The sequence below is a fragment of the Ciconia boyciana genome, chromosome 16 (assembly GCF_034638445.1).
Source record: "Ciconia boyciana chromosome 16, ASM3463844v1, whole genome shotgun sequence".
In the NCBI taxonomy this organism is placed as follows: Eukaryota; Metazoa; Chordata; class Aves; order Ciconiiformes; family Ciconiidae; genus Ciconia; species Ciconia boyciana.
Window position 1 is genome coordinate 13,274,271 of NC_132949.1, and position 27,823 is coordinate 13,302,093.

General features: G+C 48.3%; 1 protein-coding gene across 1 annotated transcript; it reads right to left on the minus strand.

Annotated features, from left to right (window-relative positions):
* Nucleotides 1-180: 180 nt before the first annotated feature.
* Nucleotides 181-27,095, minus strand: LOC140660477 (dynein axonemal heavy chain 9-like). The gene is made up of 16 exons (XM_072881383.1): nucleotides 27,024-27,095; nucleotides 24,220-24,475; nucleotides 21,492-21,733; nucleotides 18,885-19,020; nucleotides 17,593-17,789; nucleotides 17,076-17,500; nucleotides 15,220-15,442; nucleotides 12,687-12,853; nucleotides 11,452-12,322; nucleotides 9,113-9,243; nucleotides 7,851-7,977; nucleotides 4,757-4,909; nucleotides 3,627-3,752; nucleotides 2,769-3,008; nucleotides 1,503-1,663; nucleotides 181-401 (listed from the first exon to the last, which is right to left on the minus strand). The coding sequence occupies exons 2-16, from the start codon at nucleotides 24,428-24,430 to the stop codon at nucleotides 182-184; spliced, it is 3,630 nt and encodes a 1,209-aa protein (XP_072737484.1). The 5' UTR covers nucleotides 24,431-24,475; nucleotides 27,024-27,095; the 3' UTR covers nucleotide 181.
* Nucleotides 27,096-27,823: the final 728 nt, after the last annotated feature.

Genomic DNA, 27,823 nt, shown 5'->3' on the forward strand with positions numbered 1-27,823 from the left:
AAGGCGTAATGAGGCAGAGAGCACAGTTCAAGTCTCTGCCTCCTGTAGAACCTTGTGCAAGTCTTAGAGAAGAAAAGGAAGGAGGAGAAAAAGGTGTTCAGCAAAAAGGAACGTAGGAGGGATTTGAGGAGAGGTGATGGATCAAAGCGATCTCAGCTGGATTACTCTCATCCTTCAGGTTTCATTGGGCCCCGAGCGTCCCCAGCCCCACATGACAACACTGCGGCCAGGGTGGGAGCAGTACCTTGTAGTCCATCTGCTCGGAGCAGTTAAACACATACACCATGATGCCCAGGGCTCGCCCCAAATCTTTTGTAGTCTCTGTCTTGCCAGTGCCTGCAGGGCCCGCAGGTGCTCCACTCATGGTCAGGTGCAGCGACTGGGTCAGGGTGATGTAACATCTTTCACAGCAAAGGATGAAGGAAAAAAGGAAAGAGACTGAGACTTGGTCAAACAGGTCACTATTGGGCTGCAGAGAAAGGACAACGCACTCAGGAGAGCCTTTCTTCTGAAAAGCTGTACATGAGCAGGGTGCATGCCTAAGCTGAAAGTCCTCTTGGGCATTAATTACCACCTCTGCCCAGCTGTGTTTTCTCCAGGAGATACTCGTCTTCCACTGGGGTCTGCCCAACCTCTTCATGTCTGGGTTGTACTTTCTTTGGATCCTCATATCACTCATTGATATTGGGCATGTCCCAGATAGATAGTATGAGAAAAGGTCAGCTTTTCTGAAAGACCTTCCTCTTGCTTCCCAGTGCTCTTCAGCCCAAAGGATCCCATTCCCCATCACTGACAGAAACCTGCTCAGATGGCCTATGAATGATCCCACTCAGTGCTGCAGCAAGCCCCAAAGCTTCTTCATCATGCTGATGATGGACACCAGGGAGGTGCCCACATGTGAGTGTCTATACTCCCTGTATAATCCACAGAGCTGTAGTCAATATGGCCAAGAAAACCTGATAATGCATGGGGGCTTGTCTCAGCTGATTAACACAGGTGACCAGAGCCACCTGAGATGCTCCTGGCTACTGAAATGTCACATAGGGTGGAAAGATATGTCAAGAGGTCCACAGGAGACTTACACACTTCTGGATTGGCAGCTGGACACCAGGTGGGACAACGCAGAGCATCTCAAGTCACCCTAAGTGTCCCCGTTGAGACAACCGAACCAAGTGGTAGATGTCTACTTCAAGACGGGGTGAAAGCTTTCTAGACTCACCAGCTCTATGGGGTGTGGACATCTTGTGCACAGGCAGACACCAAGTAAGCATCTTGATCTGTGAGCTGAATCCCACCCCGGGATCTGAGGCACAGACACCCCAGAGGGTACCACCATCAAATCACAAACCAGGTGAGAGAGCTCTGCCACCAGATTGCTGGGACACGAAGAAAGAATAAGAGGGATGCGGGTGTCCAAACCAAATCCATCTTTGGTTGGCTGGCAGCTCTTTCTCTAACTGCGTGGCAAAGCCCAGCTATGATGGTGTTTCCCAGGGATTTACCTGTCAGTCAGTGGAGTGATCACAAGCCGAGGGGTATTGCCAAGGTATTCGTAGGAGTACAGGAACTGGGCGTCACAGATGTTGGCAAAGCAGTGCCGTTCCTCATCTGACCATCTGTGCCGGAGCTGTGACAGCCAAATGAATGCCTGGGCATTGTCCACCTGCAATGCATCCACAAGCACCATTACAAGAAGGCCAGGGTTGCCAGGCACACACAGCTCAGGTGCCAAAATGGTGACTGCAATGAAGTTTTCATTGGGGATGGACTGGTCCTCACTGCGAAGGCAGGTGTGGTGAGGAAGGTCACCTCCTTCTAATGTGGTGAGAAATGTCACCTCCCCATCTCCCATCAGTAGAGGGTAGGAAGCAAATTAGTAACTACATTGATGGGAGAGGAAAAAGTGAATACCCAAGAGAAAGAGCAGCACAAAAAGACTCCTGAGGAGGACTTTTAAGAAGCAGCAAGCCGTGCAGGGGCTCTTATAATGCAGAGTGAGAGAAGGAGCAGAGGCTGTCTAGACAGGGAAGAGGCCACAGACAGCACCAGGGAAACAGGCTGGGGACAGGGAGACAAGGACAGCCATGGCCAGCGTTCTCTGCACAATCAGCAGGCAGGCCCAGCAGATGGACTGCTTCACCACAAACTGGGCCAAGACACCACCAAGCCCAGCTCTGATCCTCGAAGACAGAAACCCTGCAAGCAGCCTGGCTGCCTCTGAGGGGACACAGAAGAGGGTGAAGCCACAACCCAGCACACTCAGGGCACCCTACCACCCACCTGCAGGGCTGGACACTTGACACAGTGTCAAGGACAGGGGAGTGGTGTGGGAGAGGTGTGCAGGACAAGGGAGTCCCAGAGGAGTCCCTGTGGCCCCACACCAAACCAAGGAGGCTACAAAAAGAAAAGCCCAAATGCTTTTTCTTAATTTTTAAAGACATAACTGAGATTGCATCCAGCAGCCTCCCAACACAATGCCATCATCCATCAACACGTGCCTTGGCAACAGGACACAGGGTCACACTCTCACTCCTGGTGTGAATGTGGCAAGTACAAGCCCCTTGGTGTTGCATGTCCATGAAACAGAACAGCACTACAGGCTTACGGTGGCTTTCTGCCTCCTTACCACAAACACTGTAGAAGTAAATTTAGTCATGTATCTCCCACTGAGACAGGCAGTGATCTGAATGGCCTGTGGTTGGCCTATCACTTCTGTAATCCCCGCTCCAACACCCAACACAGGACCATGCTGAGCTGTGAACACAAACCTTCTGCGCTATCATCTTTGCCACCACGTCCCGAGCGTGCACATCGATGGTGCATATGGTCATGATTTTCTGCCTGTCACCCTTGGAGAGCTGCCCAATCAGCATGGTAACGAGGGTGTTCAGCTGGGTCACTTGCTTCTTGTGATATTCCTTCATTGCATTCTCATAGCCTTCCTCCACCCTGGCGAAGGCAATCCCAACCTCGGTTGTCCACCAGATCTGGGTGCAGGAAAGAGCCACCTAGGGAAATGGGCTGGCTCAGTATCAGGGAAAACGCCAGAGCTTCCTTACATTCAAGAGTCTCTGATGCACAGGGAGATCAAGGATGAAGTATCTGTGACATGAATTTAAGTATTTTTTCATACAGTAGTCACAGCAGACAGGGCAACAGGGATCTGCCCCATGGTGTTCATTTAAAACATCATATCAGTGGTAGACACATTTAGCAGCTACTTATTAATAAATCAGCACCTTTCACATGCCTGACACAGCAGAGGAGGAAGAGCTGGAGACCACAAGGCTGTCAGAGGTGCATCTGAGGGGCTCTTTTCTCTCATTAGGCCTCACCACTTTGTTTTCCTGCTGCACCTCTTGCTCCTCTGGGTGTATAGACCTCCTGTGACCCACAGGGTGCAGCAGGCACTGCCCAAGCCCCCGAGCTCTGTAACCCAGCCAAGAGCCAGGATAAAGGACAACTCATCCTTCCTCCCTCCTGGACAGCACAGTGGAGGCCAGAAACATCCCCATCCACGGCTAGAGGCCATTACTGAAATAAGGGAAGGGCAGGACTGAAGGGGAAGCCAAGCGCTGCCTTTCCCACATGCCAGCCTGAGTGGAGATGAGAGCAGTGGCAGATACCTGGGCAGGGTAGTCAAAGAGCCACTGTTCCCTCGGCTTCTCCTCATAAGCCATGACAGCTTCCGTCATCTCGTCTCTCACAGTAGCCTTCATGCTGTCTAGTACGTGATTCAGCCAAACCTCAACCTGGAGAAGAGATTAAATCACAGTAACGCATTTGCTTTTATTAAGCACCTTTGGTAATTAGTGAAGAGAGGGAATGGGACAAGCATCTCAACTCTCGAGTTAAACAAGCCTCACAGCCTCCTTCAGACTGGGTGGATTTAGCCAATTCTGGTACTGCAGGATTAGCATCTATTTCCAGACACCAAGAATGCAAGGCAGATTTTTCTTGAACTCCAGCTATAGGAGAAACCAAAATGAACTCCACCGATGGGTAATTTAGTTAGGTGCGTTCCACCTCCAGGCCATGACAGAATCACTCATGGAACTTGGGCACAATCTGCCAGCAGCAGGAGAAAGCTGCTGCCGAACTTGGGAACACAATTCCTGCTGAATTTAGTATTTCATGGGCAAAACCCTCAGTGAGCAGATAGTTTAAATGCAGTAAACTCCATCACTGGGGAGCTCAGTAGCTGGTATTACGTACTTTAGCTTCTTATAATAGTCCATGGAGAAAGGTGCAGCAAGGACAGATAAGCTGAGCAGTAGTTTGATTCTTAAATTTCATACTTTAACTCACCCTATGAAAGAAGGAAGATTTGGAAAACAGGAAAAAAAGCCTTCTCTTTCAAAAGATACCCATGCAAAGGTACTATGGAATAGCTTAGTCTATTTTCAGTCTGCATCCCCTCCCTTACCAAGGATATTTGTAACAAGCTGTAAGACTAACCTTCAAAACGTCTTAGAAAAATTCAAATTAAAAAAACCTAGTTAGAAAAAGGCCACAGCCCTTTCTCTCACTGTGGACTGCGACACCTATGCCCCACCTTAGTGAAGACCTATCCAGAGTGGGACCAAGAGCTGTGGTGTAAGGAGGAATTAAATTACACACCACCTCTTCCAGCCTTTCTCACACATAAAGGAAGACTAGTGAAGCTCTAAAATGTCTTGGCAACAGATGCCCACACAAGGGGCAGGAGATCAGACTCAACTGGACAGTTTTGATAGCCAAGGTCTTTGCCTCTCACCTGCCCACTGCAGTCACAGGGTTCACTGAAGCTGACGTATTCCTCCTCTTTACTGTACATTCCCAGGCCAACCTTGGTTGCCTTTTGCTCAGAGTCCAGCTGGAATTTCATCTTGGCCAAGTTGTCAAAGAGTTTGGAAAGATGACGTTGCACCTGCAAAAGGAATAGTATAAATACATTGACTGAGACAGGACAAGCAGAACGGAGATCACCATACATGTCACAGGCACAGTCATGTTCACAAAGCATGATCTTGGACATCTTGGCAGCACCACATCTTCTCATACATGGCCAGGATAGTGCCAACACAAGCCTCTTGCTGTCTCTCCCAATACTTTCACCTATTTCTACGTCATTTAGAAAACAGACATGCCTTAATAAATCATATTTCCCCATTGGGAAATCTCCCATACAGGGCAAAAACACAGAAAACATTCAAATATTGCATGACCTCCTAGCCCCAATTTCCCTACATGTAGTGATGAGAGGTCTCTAGCTATTGCTCCACCTCATCTTATTCTCAGCACACTGTGGAGTTTTCTTCACTATGAACCTTTCTGTTTTTTCACTACTAGACATCAATTTTGTGCCAATGAAAAGTCCTGAATTCTCCTCCATGGAGAAGACCTTTATTTCTGCTCAAGACCCATGATAAACAGCTCAACAACCCTGACCTCCTACAAAACCCCCAACTTGACCAAAAGCACTCGTCCAGAAGGAAAAAAATAATTCAGTCCTGTCCTGTTCCCACCCAGCTGAGTTTGAAAAGCCAACAGGGAGATGCCAGCATCACTGCTGCAGGCTCTCAACATCAGCACCTGCCTGCTGGGAGCTGAGCAGGTCACCAACGCTTCTTCTAGACCACTACATAACACACAACTAAATCACTGCGTGTCTCACATGCCACTGCCAACAAAGGCAGCCTCCTGCCAGCACTGATGTTCCCATGGCAAGGGTCAGCTTGCAAAGCTGTCCCAGACAGGAGCTGCCTCTCTCAATGACAGCTAGAGACAGGGCGATGGGCAGACTCCCATGGATGGAATGAGAAACGAGAACAGCCCATGATGCCTAGTGCTCTAATGCTTTCAGAGAAAGAGGGGTGGACTTGTCCGTTTAATTCTTACTCACTGACTCACAAAGGATTACAACACTCCTTCTCACAAGCTCTCCTGCAGGTGGACATAGCTCAGTAGTCTTCTTACGCACGTTCAAGCAGGGCCAAATTCTGGAAGGTGCTAAGTACCTCTGAGAAGCAATAGGCACTCAGGTTCCCCCCAGATAAGCATACCTCCTTTCAAATCTTAAGTAAACCATAGAAACCTTTTCTTACATCTAGAAGTTTCTGCTTACAAATCCCCACTGTCCATTCCCAGACCCTGACCAGTTTGCAGGGCTTCGGATGTACTCCAGCACTCGGTGCAATCCTGCCACCGGAGCCCTGAATACACCTGAATCTGCACAAGTTCAACACCCAGTTCAAGAGGATAGCATCATTGTGTATGTAATCCTCCTTTAGGAATTATAAGACTTTGAAACTACAGTGGAAAGGCTGAAAGTGTATCCATGTATGATCCTACTTGACATTTACTTTGATTTTACTGCAAATAGTTTTGAATAACAGAAAACACCAGGAATTTCTTCTTACTCCATGGAGCATTTCAACACAGTATCTTTTCTTTGCTTCCTGCGGTTTTTTTCTCTCCATTTTAAGTATCAATCAACTATGTATTCATGATACTCTGTGGGCTGAAATCACCCAGTAGCAGAAACAGACATAAGCAGTGTTAATGGTTAGTGGCAAAAAACAGCATTTCTAAATGCGCATGCAAACCTGCTCCATTCATGTGCTCACATGAATGTTGAAAATTATGAAAAGCTTAAAGAAGGTGAGACTACTCACTACTGAAAGATGGAATAAGGAATTCATTCATTATCCAACAGTCTCTCCATTTGCTGTGAACATTTTGATTGGTTTTACATACCAACCTCAGGATAAATGATGCATCCCAAACAAGGCCAGCCAGAGCACAGCATAGCCAGGAAAAGTGGCCTAGGTTTCCTGACAGCAGCTCCTGTAGCACTAATAATCAACCCTAACACTGCTATGCTCTGTAAGGAAAAACATCTGCAGGACTAAATCCTCTGAACTCTGCCTGTTGGGATAGGAGGTGTCTGTGCTCTTCTGGGGAATGGGGGGAAGAGCACAGTGAAGCCATTTCCTAGAACAGGAAGGTTACTACAAGTTCCTCCACAGGATGATCCAGCAATCCACTAAAGCAATACCACCAATGGTATATTTGGAGTGATTTCCCCACACCTGGCATTCAGGCACCATAATACCCAGAAACCCAGCCTGGAGAGGAGAAGCTCCTCAGTCAGATGGCGCAGAAGCCCAGTACGGGAGGTTGGATACCCAGCCTGGCCCCTGAGCTGTGCAGGGATGGGTGACAATCCGAGAGATCTACTTGCTTGCCTTGGCCATAGCCACTGTCTGACCACCAGCTGTCTTACCTCTGTCAGGTTGTGTTTTTCTCTCCCCCTATAATCAGGACATCCCAAAGGCCTATGCATGGGGGAAGGAAGAAGTAGCTGACTAGCAAATGCCTCTTCTGCCTAAAAAAAGGGAACTCTCCAAGCCATCAGTTGTCAACACTTCCACATTTGAATGCCCAGGCTGTGGCTCTTTCAACAGCAGAGCAACTGTTTGCTGGCATCCCAGGTTGGGGATCCAAGGTCAGCAACAAGTTTTGGCTGAGATCATCAGGAAAGATGGTTTCCTCCAACCTCACTGTATCCCAGCAGATACAAACCCACTGTTTTTATGGCATCAAAAACATAGCTCTACTCTGTGCAACACTTTCAGAACCATCTGCAAGCATCACAAGGGTTAGATCAGACAACATACAGTGCACATGTTGCCTTTCAAAGATGACAGATGAAGGCCAGCTGTGAAAGAATTACTATTAATCCAACTGAGGGTGGGAGAAAAAGCACTCAAGAAAGAATAAGCTACAGGAGAGTCCCAAGACAACATCTTCCACCGTGACATTACTGACAGCTGGAAAATGCAAAGATGATGCAGTACAAGGCTTACCAGCTGTGGGTTGGTGCCATTGGAAAGAATATCCAATAAATCTGCAGAAGAAATGAAGTAAAATCTGGGAAAGGCCAATCTCTTCATGTCCAAATATTCAGCCAAAGCCTTCTCACACAGAGACAACCTGAGGAGACAAAACAGATAAACAGAGCCCGGGACAGGTGGGTAAATATCCTTTTGTGCTTCATGCTACAGTTTGGGTTATCAAGCAGATTCTCCCCTACCATGGGGAAATGCCAGGCATGAGCTGAGCCCATAGGCTGGTCGTCTACAGCATTTTTCAAACAGATCAACATAGCACATAGTAACTCACAGATCTCTCTCTACTCCCAAGGGTCAAACAGCCTAAAAGTCAGAGAAGCCTCATAAAAAAGCAGAAACACAGGTGGAAGAAGAGGCTAGAAAAGGTTTGCAGTCTGACCTACTGTTTTAGACAAGCTCACAACTGCCACAGGTGATTTCATACTGGGATGAAAGTTTCCATAACTGCTTTTATTCTAATGAGCCGCATTTCAAAGTCTGATTCAGACATACTCAGCTTTTTGTGTTTGCAAAGCCTGAAAGGAAACTTGTTTGCTCCGATCTAAAATGAATTTTTCAGTGTTTACATGCTAAACTGCTGCTGAGCTTACAAAGTTCATAAATAACATGCAGCTAGTCCTCTGTGAGGAACATTGGCCTTATCTGATTAAAAAATAGAATAAATCTTTATTTTAAATGGATAGTTATTACTGACACAACAGCTATCATATTAACTTTTAAGTGTGTTCCAGGCAGACAAGCTCATATGTTAAGTGAGAAGTGTATCCATCTCAGGACACTAAGGTCTTTCTCAGACAGCCTAGTTATACCATGTGTCAAGGGTATACACACAGACATAATTTTGTAAATTAAAGAACATGGGCTCAGCTCTGCTGCAGATATCCCTGCTTGGACTGCTAAATAGATATTTAAGATATTGTATTTCGGGTGGCAGTGAGGCCATGTGTTATTAAAACCATCTGAATGCCTAGTTTTGTATGTGTGCAAATCAATATTCAGGATGAGAATTTGCAGGTACACAAAGCCAGACTCCGCTTTGGGGGCTTCAGGGTGATGGATCACAAATAGAAAGACTCAAGAAAGATCAGAAATGCTGTGACTTGGAATGCAAGGAATGCACAGTCTAGGAAGAAAGTCTTGGAGCACAGGTTAAACAAACTTACTAGAGTTGATCCCAGTCTGTGCCAAAATCCTGGGATTTTTGAAGTTCTACCTACCTATTCTGAATGTCCTCCAGTTGTTGGGACAGACCTGGTTTATTGGTGGCCTCAACTACATTTGGGGTTTTCTGAGCTTCATAGGCCAGTTCTTTAAAATCCACATCAATCCCTTCAAAGCGTTTGGAGTCCTAAAAAGAAATACAAGGAACATACTCACGGTAAAACACTAATTTTGTGCTAAAAGATCCCATCCTCTGGGTGCTGTCTTTGGGTTGAGGGGAAAGACTCTCTGGCAGAGAGCCTCCTGTCCAGTGCAGAGGGACCTCTCCACCATTTCAGAAGGCCTCTTCCAGCCATGTGCCTGAAACAAATCTCCAATCGGGCACTGGCCACCTTCTCACTGTATCCCAAAGGGGTTGTGGATAAAGTAATCCATGCAGAAGCCAAAGCCTAGGACCAACCATTTTCATGGGATTGAATTCCCCTTTGAATGTCTCCTCATAACTCTTCCTCTCCCGTGTCCAGATGAAATACCAAGTTTCCCTGGCCACAGCAGCAGGAGATGCTCCCACACAGGGGAAAGGCTGCCGACTCTATGTGAGTTCACTCTTCCCCTCTTGTTACAGTGTAGGAGTGCCAGTGCCCATCCTTGAAATGGGTATGACGGCACTTGCAGAGGAGAGCCCTTCCTAGCCTTGAGTAAGGCCACGGAAACCCCACGTTGACAGCAGAGAAGCATGCTGACAATTATGCTCTGCACCTAACAGGGACCTTGAACTTCTGGAGTTAACAGTGAAGAATAAATAAAGCTATGTTCAAAATATCTCTCCTCCTCCCTTCTTCCCAAGCCAGGCTTCCCAGGTGAGCCAGGACACTGAATAAAAGTGCCCCAAGTTCTCCTGGTAACACTTTCATGTTAACCAGTGTTCAGCCCCGGCAGCAAGGCTCTGGCTGGAAGGTTGAGCCCTCCCTGCACGTAAGCCATGTAGCCAGCTTCAGATCACAGAATCACAGAATCGTATAGGTTGGAAAAGACCTTTAAGATCATCGAGTCCAACCATAAACCTAACACTACCAAGACCACCACTATACCATGTCCCTAAGCACCTCATCCAAACGTCTTTTAAATACTTCCAGGGATGGTGACTCAACCACTTCCCTGGGCAGCCTGTTCCAATGCTTGACAACCCTTTCAGTGAAGTAAAATTTCCTAATATCCAGTCTAAACCTCCCCTGGCGCAACTTGAGGCCACTTCCTCATCCCATGCCCTGCTGGCACATCCTCCCCCAGCCTTGGATGCATCCCAAGATGGTTCAGCCTCCAGAGGCTTTGAGCTTCATCTTTTCCTCTAGGGAAGGGAAGAGGCTGCTGATTTGTGCCACCTGACTATGTTGTCCGATTTGTGCCTGCCACACAGGGATTGAGATGCAGACAGCTGCCCAGTAGGATGCAGATTTAAATCATGATGCGATTTCATACATGCCATTAGACAGCTGTTGGATATTAGCAGCTTGCTGGCACATGGTACAGCCTTCAGGACACTGGTTATTAGCACCTGTATATATTGCCCAGTAAGCGAGGTGTGCCCAGCGCTCTCCAAAGCAGAGGGAGGAACAGTCCAAGCAGACTAGATGGAGACAGGGTGGTGTATTGTCCCGGTGTCACTGTGCACACCCCCTTCTTGGGTGTCAGTCCCTTGGCAGTGCTGTCAGTGATGCTGCACGTGGATGAGGACGGCAGTGACACAGTCAACTGTGTCAGTTCATTTGTGAGTGAAAGGCAGGTTCCTCAGCACAGCTGTGAGTGGTCCAGCAGGGCCAGGAACCAGTTTGGAAGATTTTCTTAATAATTAAGGGAATCTGGAATAGAACTGGAAGCTGGACTTGAAGATACTCCCCAGGAGGTCACCAATGACAACTCTGTTCCATTTTCCGAAGCAGGAATAGGAGAACAGCTGCTCTCCCCCTGCACCAGCGCCGAAGGCAGGGAAGGGAATGCTGCCAAAGCTGCCTGGTCCAGATATGGTTTGATGATTTGCAATGTCTGTAATAATCCTGGTCCTCTCCCCTCTGAGGAAAAAGGGAACATGCCTGCAGCACTGAAGGAAGCTAGCAGCTTCACGCTCAGTCTCCAGGAACTCTGTATTTGCTATGCAGCAGTGGAGGGGAGAAAATCAGCTTCTCAGCATGGCTCAAGCACAACCTACAGTACAAAAACATCCTGGGGCAGCACTAGGGAAACTACTGCAACACTAAGACAGCCTCCAAAAAAGCAAGGCAGCAGGAGAAAAGCCCTGCTTTGGGGAAGCTGGCATTATAGATAACCCTATTTCATATAATGGAGGCTCTTCTTCAACAATTTCCAAACTAGGAAAATAGGACTTGGGGTTTCATACCTCGGGAAGCTGTGCCCGTATATCTTCTGAGCCTATGAATATGCTCTCCAAGTGAGACCATGTATGCTGCACTTCGAACCAGAGAGAAATGACAGAGTCCACAGTGGACAGCTTCCTCTGCCATGCAGACACTTCCTCCAAGAAGAAAGCAATATATTTGGATGTCATTAAATTCTGCAGCTGCACCTGGTTGTCTTCTAAAGTTTCAATGAGTTCCTCATCTGACTTCAGCAATGGGATGTTTGTCCGGGGGTGAGGCTCATACTGAAACTCCATGGTGCTCCAAGTCATTTTTAGCTCCTTCAGGACTTTCTCCATACTCATTTCTCGCACTGCTTTGTCCACAATGCCACGAACTTCATCCTCAAAGTTATGCAGGTTGAGCTTCAGGAGGTCAGCCAGCGTGGTGTCTGAGTCCATCACAAACCTCACACCCGTCATCTGCATCAGTTGATTCCAGTGTCTTTCTCTAATGGCAGGATTTTGAAGTTCTGCCACAGCTTTCAGGGCTGTCAGCATGTTTTTCACCTTGCTGTCCAGGCCGGTGAAAGCATCCCATGCCCTCATCTCCTTATCCAAATTCCGAATCTCTCTTGCAAACTTTTTACACTCCAGATTCATGTTTTCCACATTAATATCCACCCATTTGGTGGTCTGCCAGTCATCAAGGCTAGTGTTCACAAGGGAGATCATATCCCAGAGCTCTTTGAGAAGACACAGATCCTTTCTGCACTGCTTCAATTGTTTATAATCTGGCACCATGACTTCAAACAGACCGGCCGATTCATAAATCGAGGTCATGGCTGACTCCATTTGTTTAATCTCAATGTGCTTTGCATCCAGCAGTTTATAAGGCTTTTCGGTGTCAAACCTAGAAAGAAATGTTTATTCTTCATAAGTGATATTGTTACAACTTCTAAAGAAAACATAACACAAACAGTGCCTCTAAGAGACAAAGCAGAGATGAAACTATAGTACACATCGATGGTACAGCCACATGGCACTACTGACGCCACCTTAAAGCAATATTGTGCACTCAGCATCCAAATTCAATCTCTTGCTAACACTGGACAGTGTTCCCAGAGACAAAACACCCCAGGCATAACAGATACAACACTGTGAGAAGGTAGGAAATGTATGCAAGGGCTCAAGCATATGTCCTCAGGACACTTAGAGATCATCCCATAACGCTTTCTTTTCCTCGCGGCTTCTCTGATGCTATAATTTGCCCATACCTGAACGGTGCTTCTTTACAAAATCGCTCTCTGAATTTGTGCTGCTGAACATCAAATGCCGCACAGCTCTTGCGCAGAACTGTCATTTCGTTTGCCTGCAGAGGAGCCACATGCTGTTTCACAGCTATCGCCAGCTTCTTTATGTTATTCCATTTTTCTGGCAACTCCTGCAAGCAAAATTTAAATGTTGGTAGCCAGGTTTTGATATTTGATATAAGATGCATCTGATCTGTTTATGGATAATCACAGAACAGGAAAAGCAACAGATTTCCTGTCTAAAACTGTAAGGAAGTTTTGTCGTGATGCAAAGGCTAAACACAATTTGGGATAAAACTTACCAGTTATTCACAATTTTGAAGAGTAATGAAGACTGAGACCTTATAACTGACTGCTCTGATTGTAAATACGTGTTCAATAACTTCAGAAGAAGGGTCCCAGACTAGCTCCTGGGCTCCCAGGATGGTTCAATGAGAACCATCGAGAGAGAACAGTGATCCTAACACCAAGCCCAGCAGGACCCGGAGCCTGCTGGGAGAGGCTGAAGGCAGGAGGATGGGCTGCGGATGCAAGCTCATCAGATTGTCTGGCTTCCTAGAGCTAATTAAGAAACAGAGCCCGGGAAATTTCCTGACAGCTCTTAGAGCAGAAGATGTTATACCAGAAGGACTTCTAGAGAGCTCTCTGGGGCAAATCCCTCCAGCCTGTGTATATAATATTAGTACTAAATAAGACTGCTTTCTTTCTCAGGTCTGCATCCAAGCTGCAAGTGCGCAGCACTGCTGACAATCCACCCTCTGTACCTGGGATTTTCTTCAGAAAGGGATTTTATTTCTTCTCACTAGGCTTCTCAGGCCATATCCTCAGCCCAGGCACTGACACCAGTCAAGGGCTCTGCTGTCCTCAAGTCCCACTGCTTTGCTCTTGGAAAGCCCACTTCCCCATGTACTGTGCAAGCCTACAAGAAAGACTTTGGTTTTCTTTTCACCCCAGTTCACGTACTTGAGGAGATTAATGGAGACCCACCAGCACTACTGAAAGAAGGGAAATAACCTGGAGGCAGCTCTGAGGGAGCAGAGATAGCCAGAAAAGGGCCAGTCCCTCCTGAGGGGTCTCTTCCTGGCACTTTGTATTCCAGTCTCAATGGAAATCACTATCCATGACCACAGCAGGGCACACATGGAGCTGCTTCCTTGTCCTTCTCATACAAACTACCAGCTCCAGCCCATCCACCTCCATGGCCATAGTGGGAGCAGTACCTAGAGGAACTTATTTCTGGTTTTCCCACCATATACGGGAGTGAATGAATCATTCAGCTACGTGTTGCTGGCACTTGCCAGAAAGAACAAAACTGTTTCGTTATCTCCTGCATCTGAATGGCTGCCCTGCATCCCTCATTTCTTCTATCAGAAAAATAAATCAGTTATTTGAATGTACTTGCACAAACAGGCACCAAACAAGCAGCTCTCGGGCAGAGGAATTAGCAGAGCCAGGTTCTCCGCAGCACCATGTTTTATGCTGGACTGAGGCTGTTGCAGCAGCCAGATCATCCATGTAATGCAGCTCTCCTGGTTTTCAGGGAGTCTGAAACTAGGTATCTAGTTATCTTTAGGAACCTAGGTATCTTTCGGACCCTTAACTATTCCAGATTTGGTGACCTGTCCACCCATGGATCACAGTTGCACAAGCAGAAAACCAGGGGATTGCTAAACCCCACTCAGCTCCCATCCAAGCCTGCAGCAGAGAACTGGAGCCTTTCCTGCACAGGTGCCTAAGGCAGGAACATCTCCCCAAAAGGTCCTGCTTTAAACCTTGTACCCTACACAGACTCCTCTGCCCACAGCACCCCAGGACTATAGGATATCCATCAGCATGTAGCCACACGCTTCTTCAGTGTAACATCTTGGCTGGTGCCAGTGCTTGCCTCCTGTTCCCCAAGGCTGGCTGGGCACCTGACAGTCTTTTCTAACCTCCATCTCATGGTCCCCTTTCCAGAAATGAAACGAATTCCCAAAAGAAAACTCATTCATCAGAGCCAGATGTGGAAAAGTGCCAAAATACTTTCATAACCTGCTCCCAGTGATCTCCTCTGGGTCAAGCAGATTTGGTGTTACAGACCCAGTGGAGGACTGAATTCCTATGAGAAGGCAACTCCTCTGCCAACATTATCCTTCCCATCTCCACAGTTGCCAAGAACTGGCTTATTTAAAAATAATTATAACTCAACCTAATTAACAGATGTATTTGAAAATGCATTAATTTTTTTCAAAAGTAATCGCTGGGAGTTGGAGCAGGCAATTCTATGTTTTTCATACATAACAAAAGGCTTAATCTCTGCTTTAAAAGAAAAATCTCAATGTAACTCCAAAATTTAGAGCTATTAAGGCACATCCCACAATAGCAAAATACTATCCACTGAGGCCCTCTAATGACAGGGAGTGGGGTCTTAAATATTCCTGCAATGCTCTTCAGCTCACAGTCTCTTTGATATCTGCTACTCAGCACATTGGTGTGTCCACCACAAGTTTTCACCCACCTCCAGTTGCTTATAGACTTCCTCTGGTAGATGTTGCTCATATGTCTTCAGCAGTTCGATGGTTTGCTTCAGGGGCTCAAACATGGCATCGGTGACACTGTGCCTTTCTTTAACGGCCAGGAGATGACCCATAATCTCCACCAAGCCATCATAATCACCTTTTTCAACCTTTTTGCTCAAACCTTTATCAGCAGTTTTTATGAACTCATCAAGGTCAGCCAAGCTATATAACACAAAGCAGGAAAGCACAAAATGAGAGCAGTTCCTATTGAAATAATTATCAGCCTTACAGCAGGCAGCTGGCCTGGCATGGACAGGGGAAAAGCCTGGCTAACCCTGCCCATTACATGGCAACATGCTGAGGGCATCAAAACCACAATTCATGTTCAAAGGGATCCATAGATGTGGTACAGCTTCCTGCAAGGAGCAGATAAATAGGTCGGGATTTTTCAGGCTGGAGAAAAGGTATCTGAGGAGTATGACTGAGACCTGTGAGCTCAAGAGTGGTCTGGAGAGAGTGAGTTTGAAAGGACAGTTTTCATCTCGTCTTTTCCAATACATGAATTCAAGATCCCCAAATGAACCTGACAGGCTGCAAAGTTACAACAAACCGGGATTCTTCTTCACACACTGCCTCATTTCACAGGGTAAATCCCTGCTGCAGGAGGATGCAGATGATAAAAATTCACAGCAATTAAGAAAAACAGTCGAACATTTGTGGGAGAAAAAAGAATGCATCCAGTTCTTTAAATACAAAGGCATGACCCCTGTCTCTCAAAGTCCTTGAGCTATAAATTGTTAGAGACAAGGAGAGCATCTGGGGGAAGTTTCCCTACCTGCTTACTCTGCTCTTAATCTCACCAGCTGCTGGGCATTGTCGGCAGAGACATGATGGGCTTCTGGATCTCTGGTCCTTTCCAGCACAGCCATTCTTCTCTTCTCAAAACACTTACTTTTTTAAGCACCCACTTAAATTCTGTGGATGCTGCTGGGGCAAAATGTATCCTTAAATACTTCACCTAATAAAGACTAAACTGCTGAGTCAGACACTCTTAATAAGAACTCCTAAATGCCCATTCTAAGCTACACAAAAACCTCTTTGCACAGAAATTATCTAACAGAATTATGGTGCTGAAAAGAACACAAGAGATCATATAATCCACCACACGCAGCAGCCTTCACTACTACATATGTCTCTAAACACTTCTTTGTAAGCATCCAAGACCTGTGACATCCATCAGTCACGACTACTCAAATAAATCACCTGACACATCATCCTGCACAGACCTGGCGATTGAGCAGGTATTCAGAGCAGGGAACACATGTTAATTCAAAACTTACATCCAAAACTCCTCCTTTTTATGACCTTGAAACTACCTCCCCATGACTGCTCATGCCAGGCAACCCAAATTACTTTTTTTACACAAAGTGCACTCAAATGAGCAATGTATTTAGAAACAGAGCAAGTATCTCATGGCATTAATGCAGCTTTACTGATGGCTAATTTCAAATTCAACAAGGTAAGCACAGAGCTCTAGCAGAGATTAGTTTAGTTGGATCAGGATGAACGGACAAACAGACGTCCTATCTAACACCACACAGCAGGTCCCAGGAGCATCGGTTTGTGGGATGTCAATGGTACGAAGTCCATATACCTGTTTCCACTTTACACACTCAGCCGTACCAGTTCCCAGCAGAGACTGGGGAGGGAAGATATAAGGGATGCAGTAAGGGCCCCCTTCTCTTGGTCCTGTATTAGCCTATTGGCTATCAATGTGAAATGATAAAGCCCAGCCAAGAGAAACCCCCTTTGGTCAGCACAGGTCCCAGGGAGAGGAGGCAGGAACAGCTCTTACCTGTGCGTGACATGGTCCATGAGGTGCTGCTTGAACACCAAGCTCCACCTTTTAATCACGTTCAGCAAGGATGCCTTGAAAGGCCGAGCATCGACTTTCATCCAGTTCTGGAAGATGCTGATGGGTTCGATGCGATTCACCTCCTCATAGATCTTCTCGTAGGAGTCGATCTGCTCTCTGAACTGCTGCAGCGTGGGAGGTGTCTCGGGGACCCTGTCCCCCACCTGGGCCTCAATTTCTGCAGCAGTGAGGATGTGCCCGTAGAGGAGGAACTGGCGGCAGAACTCCTTTCTGTCTTCCCCATAGAGGTAGGAGTAGTGGTCAAAGGCACTGCGGTAATCGCAGCAGGCAGCCATCACGGCTTGTACACGTCCCATCAAGTCATGGCGCATGTCAGCCAGGTCAGCCATGTCCTCCATGTCAGCCTAGGAGAGGAGAGGAGATGACAGTGATGCAGGAGCAGCGTACCACACCTCCTCACTGTCACACAACACAAGGGAGCTCCACAGCCACAGACCTGGTAGTGGGGGAAGCTGCTGTGCTCAGCCAGCCTGGGCACCAGCGATGAGATCCGGTAGATGTCATTGAGAAGACTTTCCACCATGTCATAGAAGCCATCGTTTGTGCCAGGGTCCAAGGAGGGACGAAATATCAAATCTGGGACCACCAAATCCAGCTGCACCTCAAACAGGGGGGCAAGCCCTGCCTTGGGATCTGGTTGGGAAGAACAGAGATGTCAGAATCTTTTTCAAGGGGAGAAAAGTGATCTTGAGCCACCACTAACATCCCACCACAAGATGCACTTATGCCCCACAGGGACACCAGGCAGGTTTGATCGCAGACACTCACTCGCTGGGTCCAGTGACATTATGTCTGCACACAACACAGAGGAGATGCTGGCAAACTAGCTGATGTTCTGGCACCCACAGGAGATACTGGAGAACAGATGAGACACAAGTGATTTAAGGACCGGAAAAAACGCTGTGGAGGTAAGCCTTGAAGAGACCAGGCTCTTTAGCTAATCAAAAGGGAGTCTGAGAGCTGAACAATTACAGTGCATAAGTACTTGCAGAGGAGAAAAACAACAGGAACCAACAGGCTCTTCAATTTAGTGGAGAAAGGCATGAAAAAAACCCAGCAACTGGAAACTGAAGCCAAATGCAAATGTGAAATTATGTGCATGTTTTTAACAAGATGGTGAAGAACTGGATTCGATTCTCCAACTCAGTGTGCCTCCACATCCAGGAGGGAAGCGTTCCTCGAGATGTGCTTTAGCTGGACACAAGCTGCTCTCAGGGGGAGGGTGATTGAACCTCCACGGTGGCCTTAGGCAAGAGGTCTGATTTAGTGACTCCTGAACCCATCTCATCTCTTCACTGGTCTAATGCTCAGGGACTGAGGTTTTTCTTTCATGCCTTTCATCAGCAGAACTGGCTCTTGAGACTCTCCACAAATTAAACCTGGTGTCACCCTGATGCTTTGTTCATGGGAGGACAGGAGATGGCTGGTGCCCAAGCACAGAGTTGGGATGACACCTCAATTTTGTCTGTCCATTAATCCCTGCAAATCGTGCATAGTCCTCTCCATCCCTTCCCCCTGAGCAATGCTTTGCTCCAGTGACTGGGGGATGCAGTCACCCACCCTGTCTGGAGGCTCCCCCAGCAGTTGGTGCAGACAGTGCAAGAGGCACAGCAGAAAGCCAGGAAGAAGAGAGCAAATCTTGGACATGAGGGAGAGCACAAAACAGAAACCTCCCTTTGGTGAGACTGAAGCAGCCATCGTGACCAGGGGAGAGGAACCAGCAGTCACCTGTGTTTTGCAGGAGGTACTTGAGAGAGCACTCAATAGCAGTGAAGAATCCGTCCAGGACTATCTCATCCACGTAATCCACATAGGCCTTCCAGATGTCAGATGCTGGGTCTGCAAGTAAGAGGCTCTGATTTTCCTGGAAGAAAAAGAAGACGCCTTCAAATACAGCGGGCTAGAGTCTGTCCTGCAAGAGAGCTGGCCACAGCTAAGGCCTAATGCCAGTGACCACATGGGTACCAGCCTTGTGGAGGGACAGGAAACCAGACAGACAGATGTTGCTGCTAGTGGCATGGACACAATTTGCTCCTTCTGTCAAGGGCTGTTTTGTCATCTGAAACAACTCAAAATAACTGCAAGGTAAAAATGGAGTGCAGGAGAGGCTTAGCAGCCTGCAACATGTTCTCCTCCCTCTTCTCTGAGTCCACAGGGCTCAAGGCTGCTTTGCACACCTGGGGCAGGGAGCGCTCAAGGGTCTCGAAGGCTCATCCCAATGCATGAAGACCCAGCCCTGGTGGCCCATATAATGTTACCTTGAGTGGACGAGGCCTTCAAGGACTGCTTACACCTCTGCCCTACAAATGGTCATCTCAAGACCAGAGAACTTTTAAATTAAAGGATTTTAAATAAACCGCATAAAACCAGGTTGGGATCAGAAAACAAAGTGTTTGCTAATAACCTCCCTCCTCAGCTTATTGTGTTCCCTTCCTCCAGGGAAGCTCCCAGTCAGGAAATTCAGAGTTTTCTGGGTCACAGCAGGGACCCATCCTTCTTGGGTTTCCTCTTCCCATCCCCACAAGGCCAGGCTGTGCACCCACTCCCTGCACCTCCCAGCAGCCTCCCATGCTCCGCTGTGATCCTGTTCCCCGCGTTGCCATGCCCTCTGAATGTTCCTTCTCCTAAGCCTGCCAGGGGCTCTCAACAGAGGCATGGTCTCAAAAAAAGTGAGATCCAGCTTGCAGTGAGCAGAAATCAACACACACTGACTGTTGCCAGGGGGTCAACGTTGTCAGCATTTAATGTATGGGGGCACAGGAGAGGGTGCCATTCCCAGCGCTGACATGGCAGCTTGGCACACATGAGATAAAGTGGCATTGCCAGTTGGGCTTGAGCCAACCCAAAGTTGCTGCTCCCCAACTTGACACATCATAGCTGGGTGCTTAAAATCTCAACGGAGCAAGCCAGAGCTCTGGCCCCTTGCAGACTCACGCTGGCCACGTTGACCTGGCACAAGAGAAAGGGGAACTTCATGGGAATGAACTCTGTGAGAATGCCTGTCTGAAAGCACCACCCTCTCTTCACAGTTCTCTGTCCTTGGATTTGATAATGTCCCCTTGTTACTGGTGTTTTACTGAGCCTTTACTCCAGAGGCCTCATCCTGGTGAAAGAAGGGCTGTCCTGCCTTTGCCTGTTGGTGCATGTACCTAAACCCTCACCGTGCTTCTCTCAGCAGCCTCAAGACTCACCTGACCCCAGCAAGGCTTGAATAACCGGGGGAAGACCAGCAGACCAGCTCTTGGCCCCTCTGCTGCTGCTCCTCCAGGCTTGGCCAGCACAGGCAGCACAGAGGCATGGGGACACCCCATTTTGGGCCATGGTGCCTTTCGCTCCCCAGGACCTTCATGCTGCTTTGCAGTTGGTCCTGCCCCTCTGAGCAGCACTGGGCAGTGCCACCACACCAGTGGTGCCAGCCCTCTTGCCATGACCACAAGCTCATATTCTCCTTGGCCAATCTAGGAAGTGCCCTGATCTTTTGGATGGTAGCTGGAGGTGGCTGAGCCTGTTACAGCTGTGGCAGCAGAACAACATGGGCACACTAAAATCCTCACCATGGGTTCAGTGTGCAGAGAATGGGGTTGGAGGGGTCCAGGACTGACTGCAGACAACAAGGCAAGCAAGAGCTCAGTGTCCTGGAGAGGGTCAGCTGGTTCTCTCCAGAGTCTGAGGCCAGATGGTGACTCTCAGAAGAGGGCTGGATCTAAAATCTATCTCCCTCCAGGCCAAGGTGCTGTGCCTGACATGCACAGCACCTCACTCCAAGCAGGTGAGGAGCAGAGCTTTGGGCTTTCTCCTGGCCTGAAAAGAGGACTCTTAGTTCTGACAAAGTCACTGGAAAACACGGAGGTTTTGGACAGCAGCTTTTCTCCTGTCACTCAGCTTCTCCCCGGACTGTCAGCGTCACCTCCCACTCCCACAGGGGGACAACAAGTCTGAAACAGAAAGGTCAGCCACAGTCAGCTGCCTCTCTATTTTCACGTAAATATTTTGGAGGGGGATTTTTCCTCTGAGCAGGACCCCAGAGCCTGATGCACGACTCCCCTCTAGTGGCTCCACAACAGCCAGAACTACTGAAGCCAGAACTGCTGGAGCCAGACTCCTTCGCCGGGCTGCAGCTGCTCCCGTTCCTGCCCAGAACTGGGTCCCCAGCAGTGCCCAACCAGCAGCCCCACACCACACAGCCATACCAGCTCACTCATCAAAGCTATTGTTAATTAACACTGGGTAAGATTTTCAAATGAGTTGAAACAGCTCTGGACATTTTCAACAGAGCAGAGAAACACACACAGCCTATGAAGAGCCAACAAACCCTTGGAGAAGGTCCCCCCTCACCTTCACCAGTGAATGAATCCTGTGCCCTGACTCTCTGATGAGGCTGTAACGCCTTTCCAGACGGTCCTGACAGTCCTCTAGGCTTAGCAGTGATTCCCTTTTACCATCTTTCCTCTCGAATATGGGCAACACCCACGATTGCACAGTGGTCTGGATCTCCTCAACATTGTTTTTGGCTTTCTGTATCCTCCGCTCGAGGTCGCGGACACCATCCATTACCATGGAGATGTGATCCCAGATACCTGGTAAAAAATGAGATGATTGACTACATGTTTTCAGAGCTGCTGGGCCAAGCTCTTGTGCACCCTTAAGACCAGTCTCTGACTTTTTCCCCTTGGTCTCATGAATTTCTCACCCATCATTAACACAAGAGACTTACCATCTCAACCAACAGCCACTTCTAGCTCCCTCCTACCCCAACAAGCCATGGTACGGATAGCTGCAGCCTCTGCTTTCTGCCAGGAGTACCAGCACCGTGGGGATATCTGACAGTTCCCACTTCCCTATACCAGATTTGATCTCCCACATTCTGCTACTGGAGAGACCACCACGCGGAGGATGAGTACCACAGGCTGAGTGTCCCTGCCACCATCCCCAAAGCAGGGACATCGCACCTGTAGCCCTAACGATGCCTAACAGCTTTCTACGATGGAGTTACCACATCAGTGGACAAGGGAAAAGCAACAGATGTCATCTATCTGGACTTCTGTAAAGCCTTTGACACAGTCCCCCACAACATCCTTATCTCTAAATTGAAGAGATACGGATTTGATGGGTGGACTGTTCAGTGGATAAGGAATTGGTTGGATGGTCACATCCAGAGGGTGGTGGTCAACGGCTCAATGTCCAGATGGAGATCAGTCACAAGTGGTGTCCCGCAGGGGTCCATACTGGGACCAGTGCTGTTCAATATTTTCATCAATGACATCGACAGTGAGATCAAGTGCACCCTCAGCAAGTTTGCAGATGACACCAAGCTGAGTGGTGCAGTTGACACACCAGAAGGACGGGATATCGTCCAGAGGGACCTGGATGAGCTGGAGAAGCGGGCCTGTGTGAACCCCATGAGGTTCAACAAGGCCAAGTGCAGGGTCCTACACCTGGGTCAGGGCAATCCTCGGTTTCAATATAGGCTGGGGGATGATGTGACCGAGAGCAGCCCTGAGGAAAAGGACTTGGGGGTACTGATGGACGAAAAGCTGGACATGAGCCAACAATGTGCGCTCGCAGCCCAGAAGGCCAACCGTATCCTGGGCTGCATCAAAAGCAGCGTGGCCAGCAGGTCGAGGGAGGTGATTCTGCCCCTCTGCTCTGGTGAGACCTCACCTGGAGTACTGCGTCCAGCTCTAGAGCCCTCAGCACAAGAAGGACATGGAGCTGTTGGAGAGGGTCCAGAGGAGGGCCACAAAAATGATCTGAGGGCTGGAGCACCTCTCCTACGAGGACAGGCTGAGAGAGCTGGGGTTGTTCAGCCTGGAGAAGAGAAGGTTGCAGGGAGACCTTATAGCAGCCTTCCAGTACTTAAAGGGGGCCTGTAGGAAAGACAGGGACAGGCTTTTTAGCAAGGCCTGTTGCAACAGGACAAAGAGCAATGGTTTTAAACTAAGGGAGGGCAGATTTAGCCTGGATTTAAGAAAGACATGTTTTACAATGAGGGTGGTGAGGCACTGGCAGAGGTTGCCCAGAGAGGTAGTGGAGGCCCCATCCCTGGAAACATTCAAGGTCAGGTTGGACGGGGCTCTGAGCAACCTGATCTAGTTGAAGATGTCCCTGCTCTTGCAGGGGGGTTGGACTAGATGACCTGTAAAGGTCCCTTCCAATCCAAAGCATTCTATGATTCTATGATTCTAACACGTGGGCTGTGCCAGCCCCAGGTACCAGCGAGGGCTGCATTTAGATGCGGGGAACCTAGGGTTCATCTTCAGGAAAATCCCTTCATCTTTATTGTGCAATGGAGAAAGAGTTTTTCAGCGTGAGGACTTGTGCTTTGCATGTTCCCAAAGGAGGACACTTGTTCCTGTTCATACCACAAGCCTGATGACAGAAATATATATTCCACCTGTGAGCAGTTTGCTTTCACCAAGAGGAAACAAATTGTCTTCCTCCACTCTGCTTTGCAGTTAAAACTGATCAAGCAAGAACACTGGTTAAATCATCCCAAAGTCACAATGCACAAAACCCACCTCTAGCTGCAGTATTTCATCCTTCTGGAAAAGATAATGAAGTGGCCCTCCCTCTCACTGGGATAAGTCCATCCCAGTGCCAGATGGCTGGGCCAGCGGTTCCGGATCCCTGCACAAGTGGGTGAGAAACCAGTGCCTCAGGGACACAGGCACGCAGCCACACAACAGGTCACTTGGGCAGGCACAGGGGGGACAGCACAGGCAGTGAGCAGATGCTTCAACCCCAGTCTTGCCAACTCTTGCAAACCCAAATCTTGCTATCTCCTTGCAGGGCAGTTGCAAGGGCAGTTTCTCGTCCCCAAAAGCCCAGGCTGGGCCTGAAAGGAGCAGGATCCTGTTCACGGCCCCATCAGATCAAGGGAACGTGGAAAGGAGCAGGCAAGCTGGGGGCTGCCCTTTATCTCCCCAGTGCTGGCTCTGCTGGAGGGTCACCTACCCTGCTGGGAACTGCAGTTGGGAACCAGGTGACGAAGGCTGGGCACATGGGGGAATCTGATGAGACCCAAGCATATGTGCTCTTTCCCCCCAACACAGAGCTAGCTCACCTTCCATCTTCCAGTTCAGTGTTTCTTCTGCCTCTTTCAGCTTCAAGTCAATATCCCGCAGCTGCCCCTGTATTAGAGGGTATTCGACCTCCAGGACTGTCTTCAGGACCTTGTTGTATCTGTTCACCATCAGCTCCAAGTTGGCCACCATCTGCCGGTATGATTCCTTGGAGGAATAGATTTCTGCTGCTGTCAGTGGGATAGTTCCCATCTGGCTGCCAGACAGGTAGCTCACCTCCCTCAGCACCGAAACCAGCTGGAAAAACAAGGCAGAGAGCTGAACATGGGGCAATTTACCTGGCAGACACTTTCCAATCAATTCTGAGCATCTTAGGGGTTTCCTGCTGTTTTATTCACAAAGAAGCATGCTCTGAAAAGGGCCTGGACACCTCCTAGTCCATACCATCTGTCTCCCATTGATCCTTGCCTCTGGATCCTTGCCCAGCCAAAGACAGACAGCTCTGTTAACTACCCAGACAGCAAACTCTATCCAGCCTCTAAAAGCCATGATAATCTCTGGTCCCCTTAGCTATCCTCATCAATAGAGTCTTTCAGCAATACCGTGCCTGCAAGCAGAGCTTAGCAGTTATCTAAGTGAAAGATAAGATAGTTCCAGTTCTGTTGGTTTGCTGGGCTGACTGGCATAAAAAATAAAATAAAATGAAGTAACATAATACCGTGCCCCCAAAACCAGTGACTCGAATCCTCCTGTGGCCACCTTCCACCAGAGACTTCTGCTGGAGCCTTCTCCCAGATCAGCCAAAAGCACTCAGTGCCAGTGCATGTTTGAGTTGCAATGGGACCAGATTGAGGGGGATTATTAAATTATAAATCTAAGTATAAATGAGTCCCTGCAACAAAGGGAGCAGTGAGGTCTCCCAGTGCAATGTATCACTTCTAAGACTAAAAATCTTTGCTCATTTTAGTGGCTAGTGAGAGGTAAAATGCTCCTGGAACTGCACATGTTGGCAGGGTGACAGAAACTCGGTATGTTGTACGGACAATTGCAGGGGTGAGGACCCCTCCTGGCTGCGGCTGAGCTTGGGGTGCAGCTCCCTAAAAATCACCTGCCTTAGGTTGGCAAATTGTATCATCCCTTCCAGTGAAGACATGCAGAAGAAATCTCTCTCTGATCCCATCCTGTTCATGCCCCTCTGGTCCCAGTTCCCTGCCCCTATTTTTGATAGGAAAACTGGAAAGCTGCAGGTATGAACAGAAGCAGGTGAAGCCACAAACACAGGGACTGCATGGCCAGGAGTCTTTGTCACTGCCCTGGGTGACAGGCAGGGGTTACTGAAACCACTCCACCACTGCCTGACGTTAGCCAAAACCCAACATCCAGCAGAACTGGCCAAGGCACCTGGGAAGCACACTCCCTTTGAAGGGACGGCAAAGGGAAGGAACGTGCAACGCAAGTCAGGAAGATAAGTTGTAACACACTCAGGGTATCTACAGTACTAAAGTGACAATGAACATGATGACAAGAAGAGGAAAGAAAGAAGGGGTGAAGAAGGGTGCAGGGGGCACTCTGGAAAGGTGGACAAGGGAGGATGGGATGGGAGGAAAGGAAAAACCAGGGGAGTGAGGGAGCAAGAGGGCAAGCAAGATAGAACCAAGCTCCCCTCCCTTCTTTGCACTGGAACATCTGGGACATTCCCATCATGGGGTTAAGGGTGTTTTCCCCTCTTTCTCTCTCCTCCATGGAAGGTGAGCTCTGAAAAACCCTTCCATGCTGAAGAGTTGCAAATACATCCGCCCTCTAGGCAAAATTAGGTGCTCCTATCTATTCTAGAGGGCGTGAAGGGGCTGCTAAGCAGGCACTTGAGGACATCAGGCAGTCCTTAGTATGGAAAGCTGAGAAGAGCAATGCAGATGCACTCAAAGACTGGTATAAGAGCTGAGAACAGGCATGCTCAGCAGGTCACAGGATACAAACCCTGTCACCAGGGTGAAGGGTAGAAAACATCCCCTGGGGCTATTTGGCCCACACCTTAGCAAGGAGCTTCCAAGGAGCTGGACAAATCCTTTGACTGAGGGCCAAGCTTGAATGAGCTCTAAAACCTAAACACTTTCCTTTAACAGCAGCATGCCCCAGGGAACAGGGGAAGTTTTTGATGCCAACGTTTCCCAGGCCCCTGAGACTCAGTGACTCCCCAGCAAATGGCATTTTTACAGTTGACAGATCATGGCTCCCACCAGGCCCCAGAAGCTTTCAATCCATCTATGCACACTGCTGGCTTGGACCCCTGCTTCTGCTTTGGGCGAGGTGGATGGTCAATCCTCCCTGTTCTGGAGACAGGCTTTAGGGGAGCTCTAGGGGACAGAGAAAAGATCTTAAATCTACCGTAAGCCTCATGCACCGCAATAAAGGAAATCCAACAGCCACAACATTGGAGTAACAAAACAAACCTTTCCTGGGTTTTTTATACCCTTTCAGGAAGCTCAGATTTCAGGTACACATAACATGAACCCACCTCTGTAGATGATGCCTCAACACTCCCCACACCAGTATCAAATCTGGTCTGGAGATGCTGACACCAGTTAAACATCTGGCTACTCAGGGACTTTCTGCCATTGGCTTCAACTAGAATTTGCTCTGCTTAAACTGTAATCCTGATATTTTACCAGCAGATAGAGCCCACAAAGAGGATGGTAACTTCATGTTACCCATCACAGAAGGGGTTCCACGGACCTCAGCAGAACGGATCTAGTACCAATCCCACCAGACCTCTTGCGCACGGTGGGGCACAGCTCAGACACATACCCACAGGCAGGCAGGAACGCTAACTGGCAGCAGTTTTTACCTGGGGATCAAAATTGACTGTAATCAGTTTGGTTTCTGGATCTCGCCGGATGAGCGGTTGAGTAAGGTTGTACTGTGATTTTTCAGAGACTGTCTGGGACCAGTCTTCATAGAGCTTTTCCTGATACCTGCCAGAAAAAAAAAAAAAAAAAAAATGCACCATGTAACTACCAAACCAGCAGACCAAGGCACATAACCAAATGAAAGCTTCTGAGGACTGAAGAACACGAAGGAATATTAAAAACCTGTCCATGCCATTTCCATTAACTACGTGGCTTCAAAGACAAACACCCAAAAAACAGTGACAGCCTCAAGTCAGGAGGGCAAAGATCTCTCAAATACCATTTTTAGCAGAGGATTCAGATTCAGAGACAGAAACCTAAAGTAATAGATAAGCAGCTACTGGGGATTTCCAAAGTGTCTAAACAGGACGGGTGCCTAATACTATACAAATGCCAGGGATGGATGCAGTTGCCCTCGCTTCTCTCAGTCACTGAAGAGAGACCTTCAGCCCCAGGGAAATTCAGCTCTTCGAGAGCTCAGTAACACCACTGAGGATGGAAACACAGAGGGCTGGATAGGGGTCCTGGTATCTCACATGACACGCACAGTCCCAACCACCCAAGCAACAAAGTCTCTTCTGAATCATGTTGTCACCTGAGCACTTTGGGAAATGTCACCCAGAAAACACCATCTCTGTTGAAGTCACCTGGCATCCTCTGTCGGTCTGCTCCCTTCTGAAAGGCTGTACCATAATTATTCAGCCTTTGTTTCAGTACTCAGGAACAGGGCTCCCTCCAA

Coding starts and splice junctions, on each gene's coding strand:
- LOC140660477 (XM_072881383.1), bottom strand. CDS start 24,430: ATGGGAACTATCCCACTGACAGCAGCAGAAATCTATTCCTCCAAGGAA. Junction 7,978..9,112: donor CTGGAGGACATTCAGAATAG/GTAGGTAGAACT, acceptor TTGTCTCCTCAG/GTTGTCTCTGTGTGAGAAGG. Junction 3,753..4,756: donor CCTGTGACTGCAGTGGGCAG/GTGAGAGGCAAA, acceptor TCTCTTCTCCAG/GTTGAGGTTTGGCTGAATCA.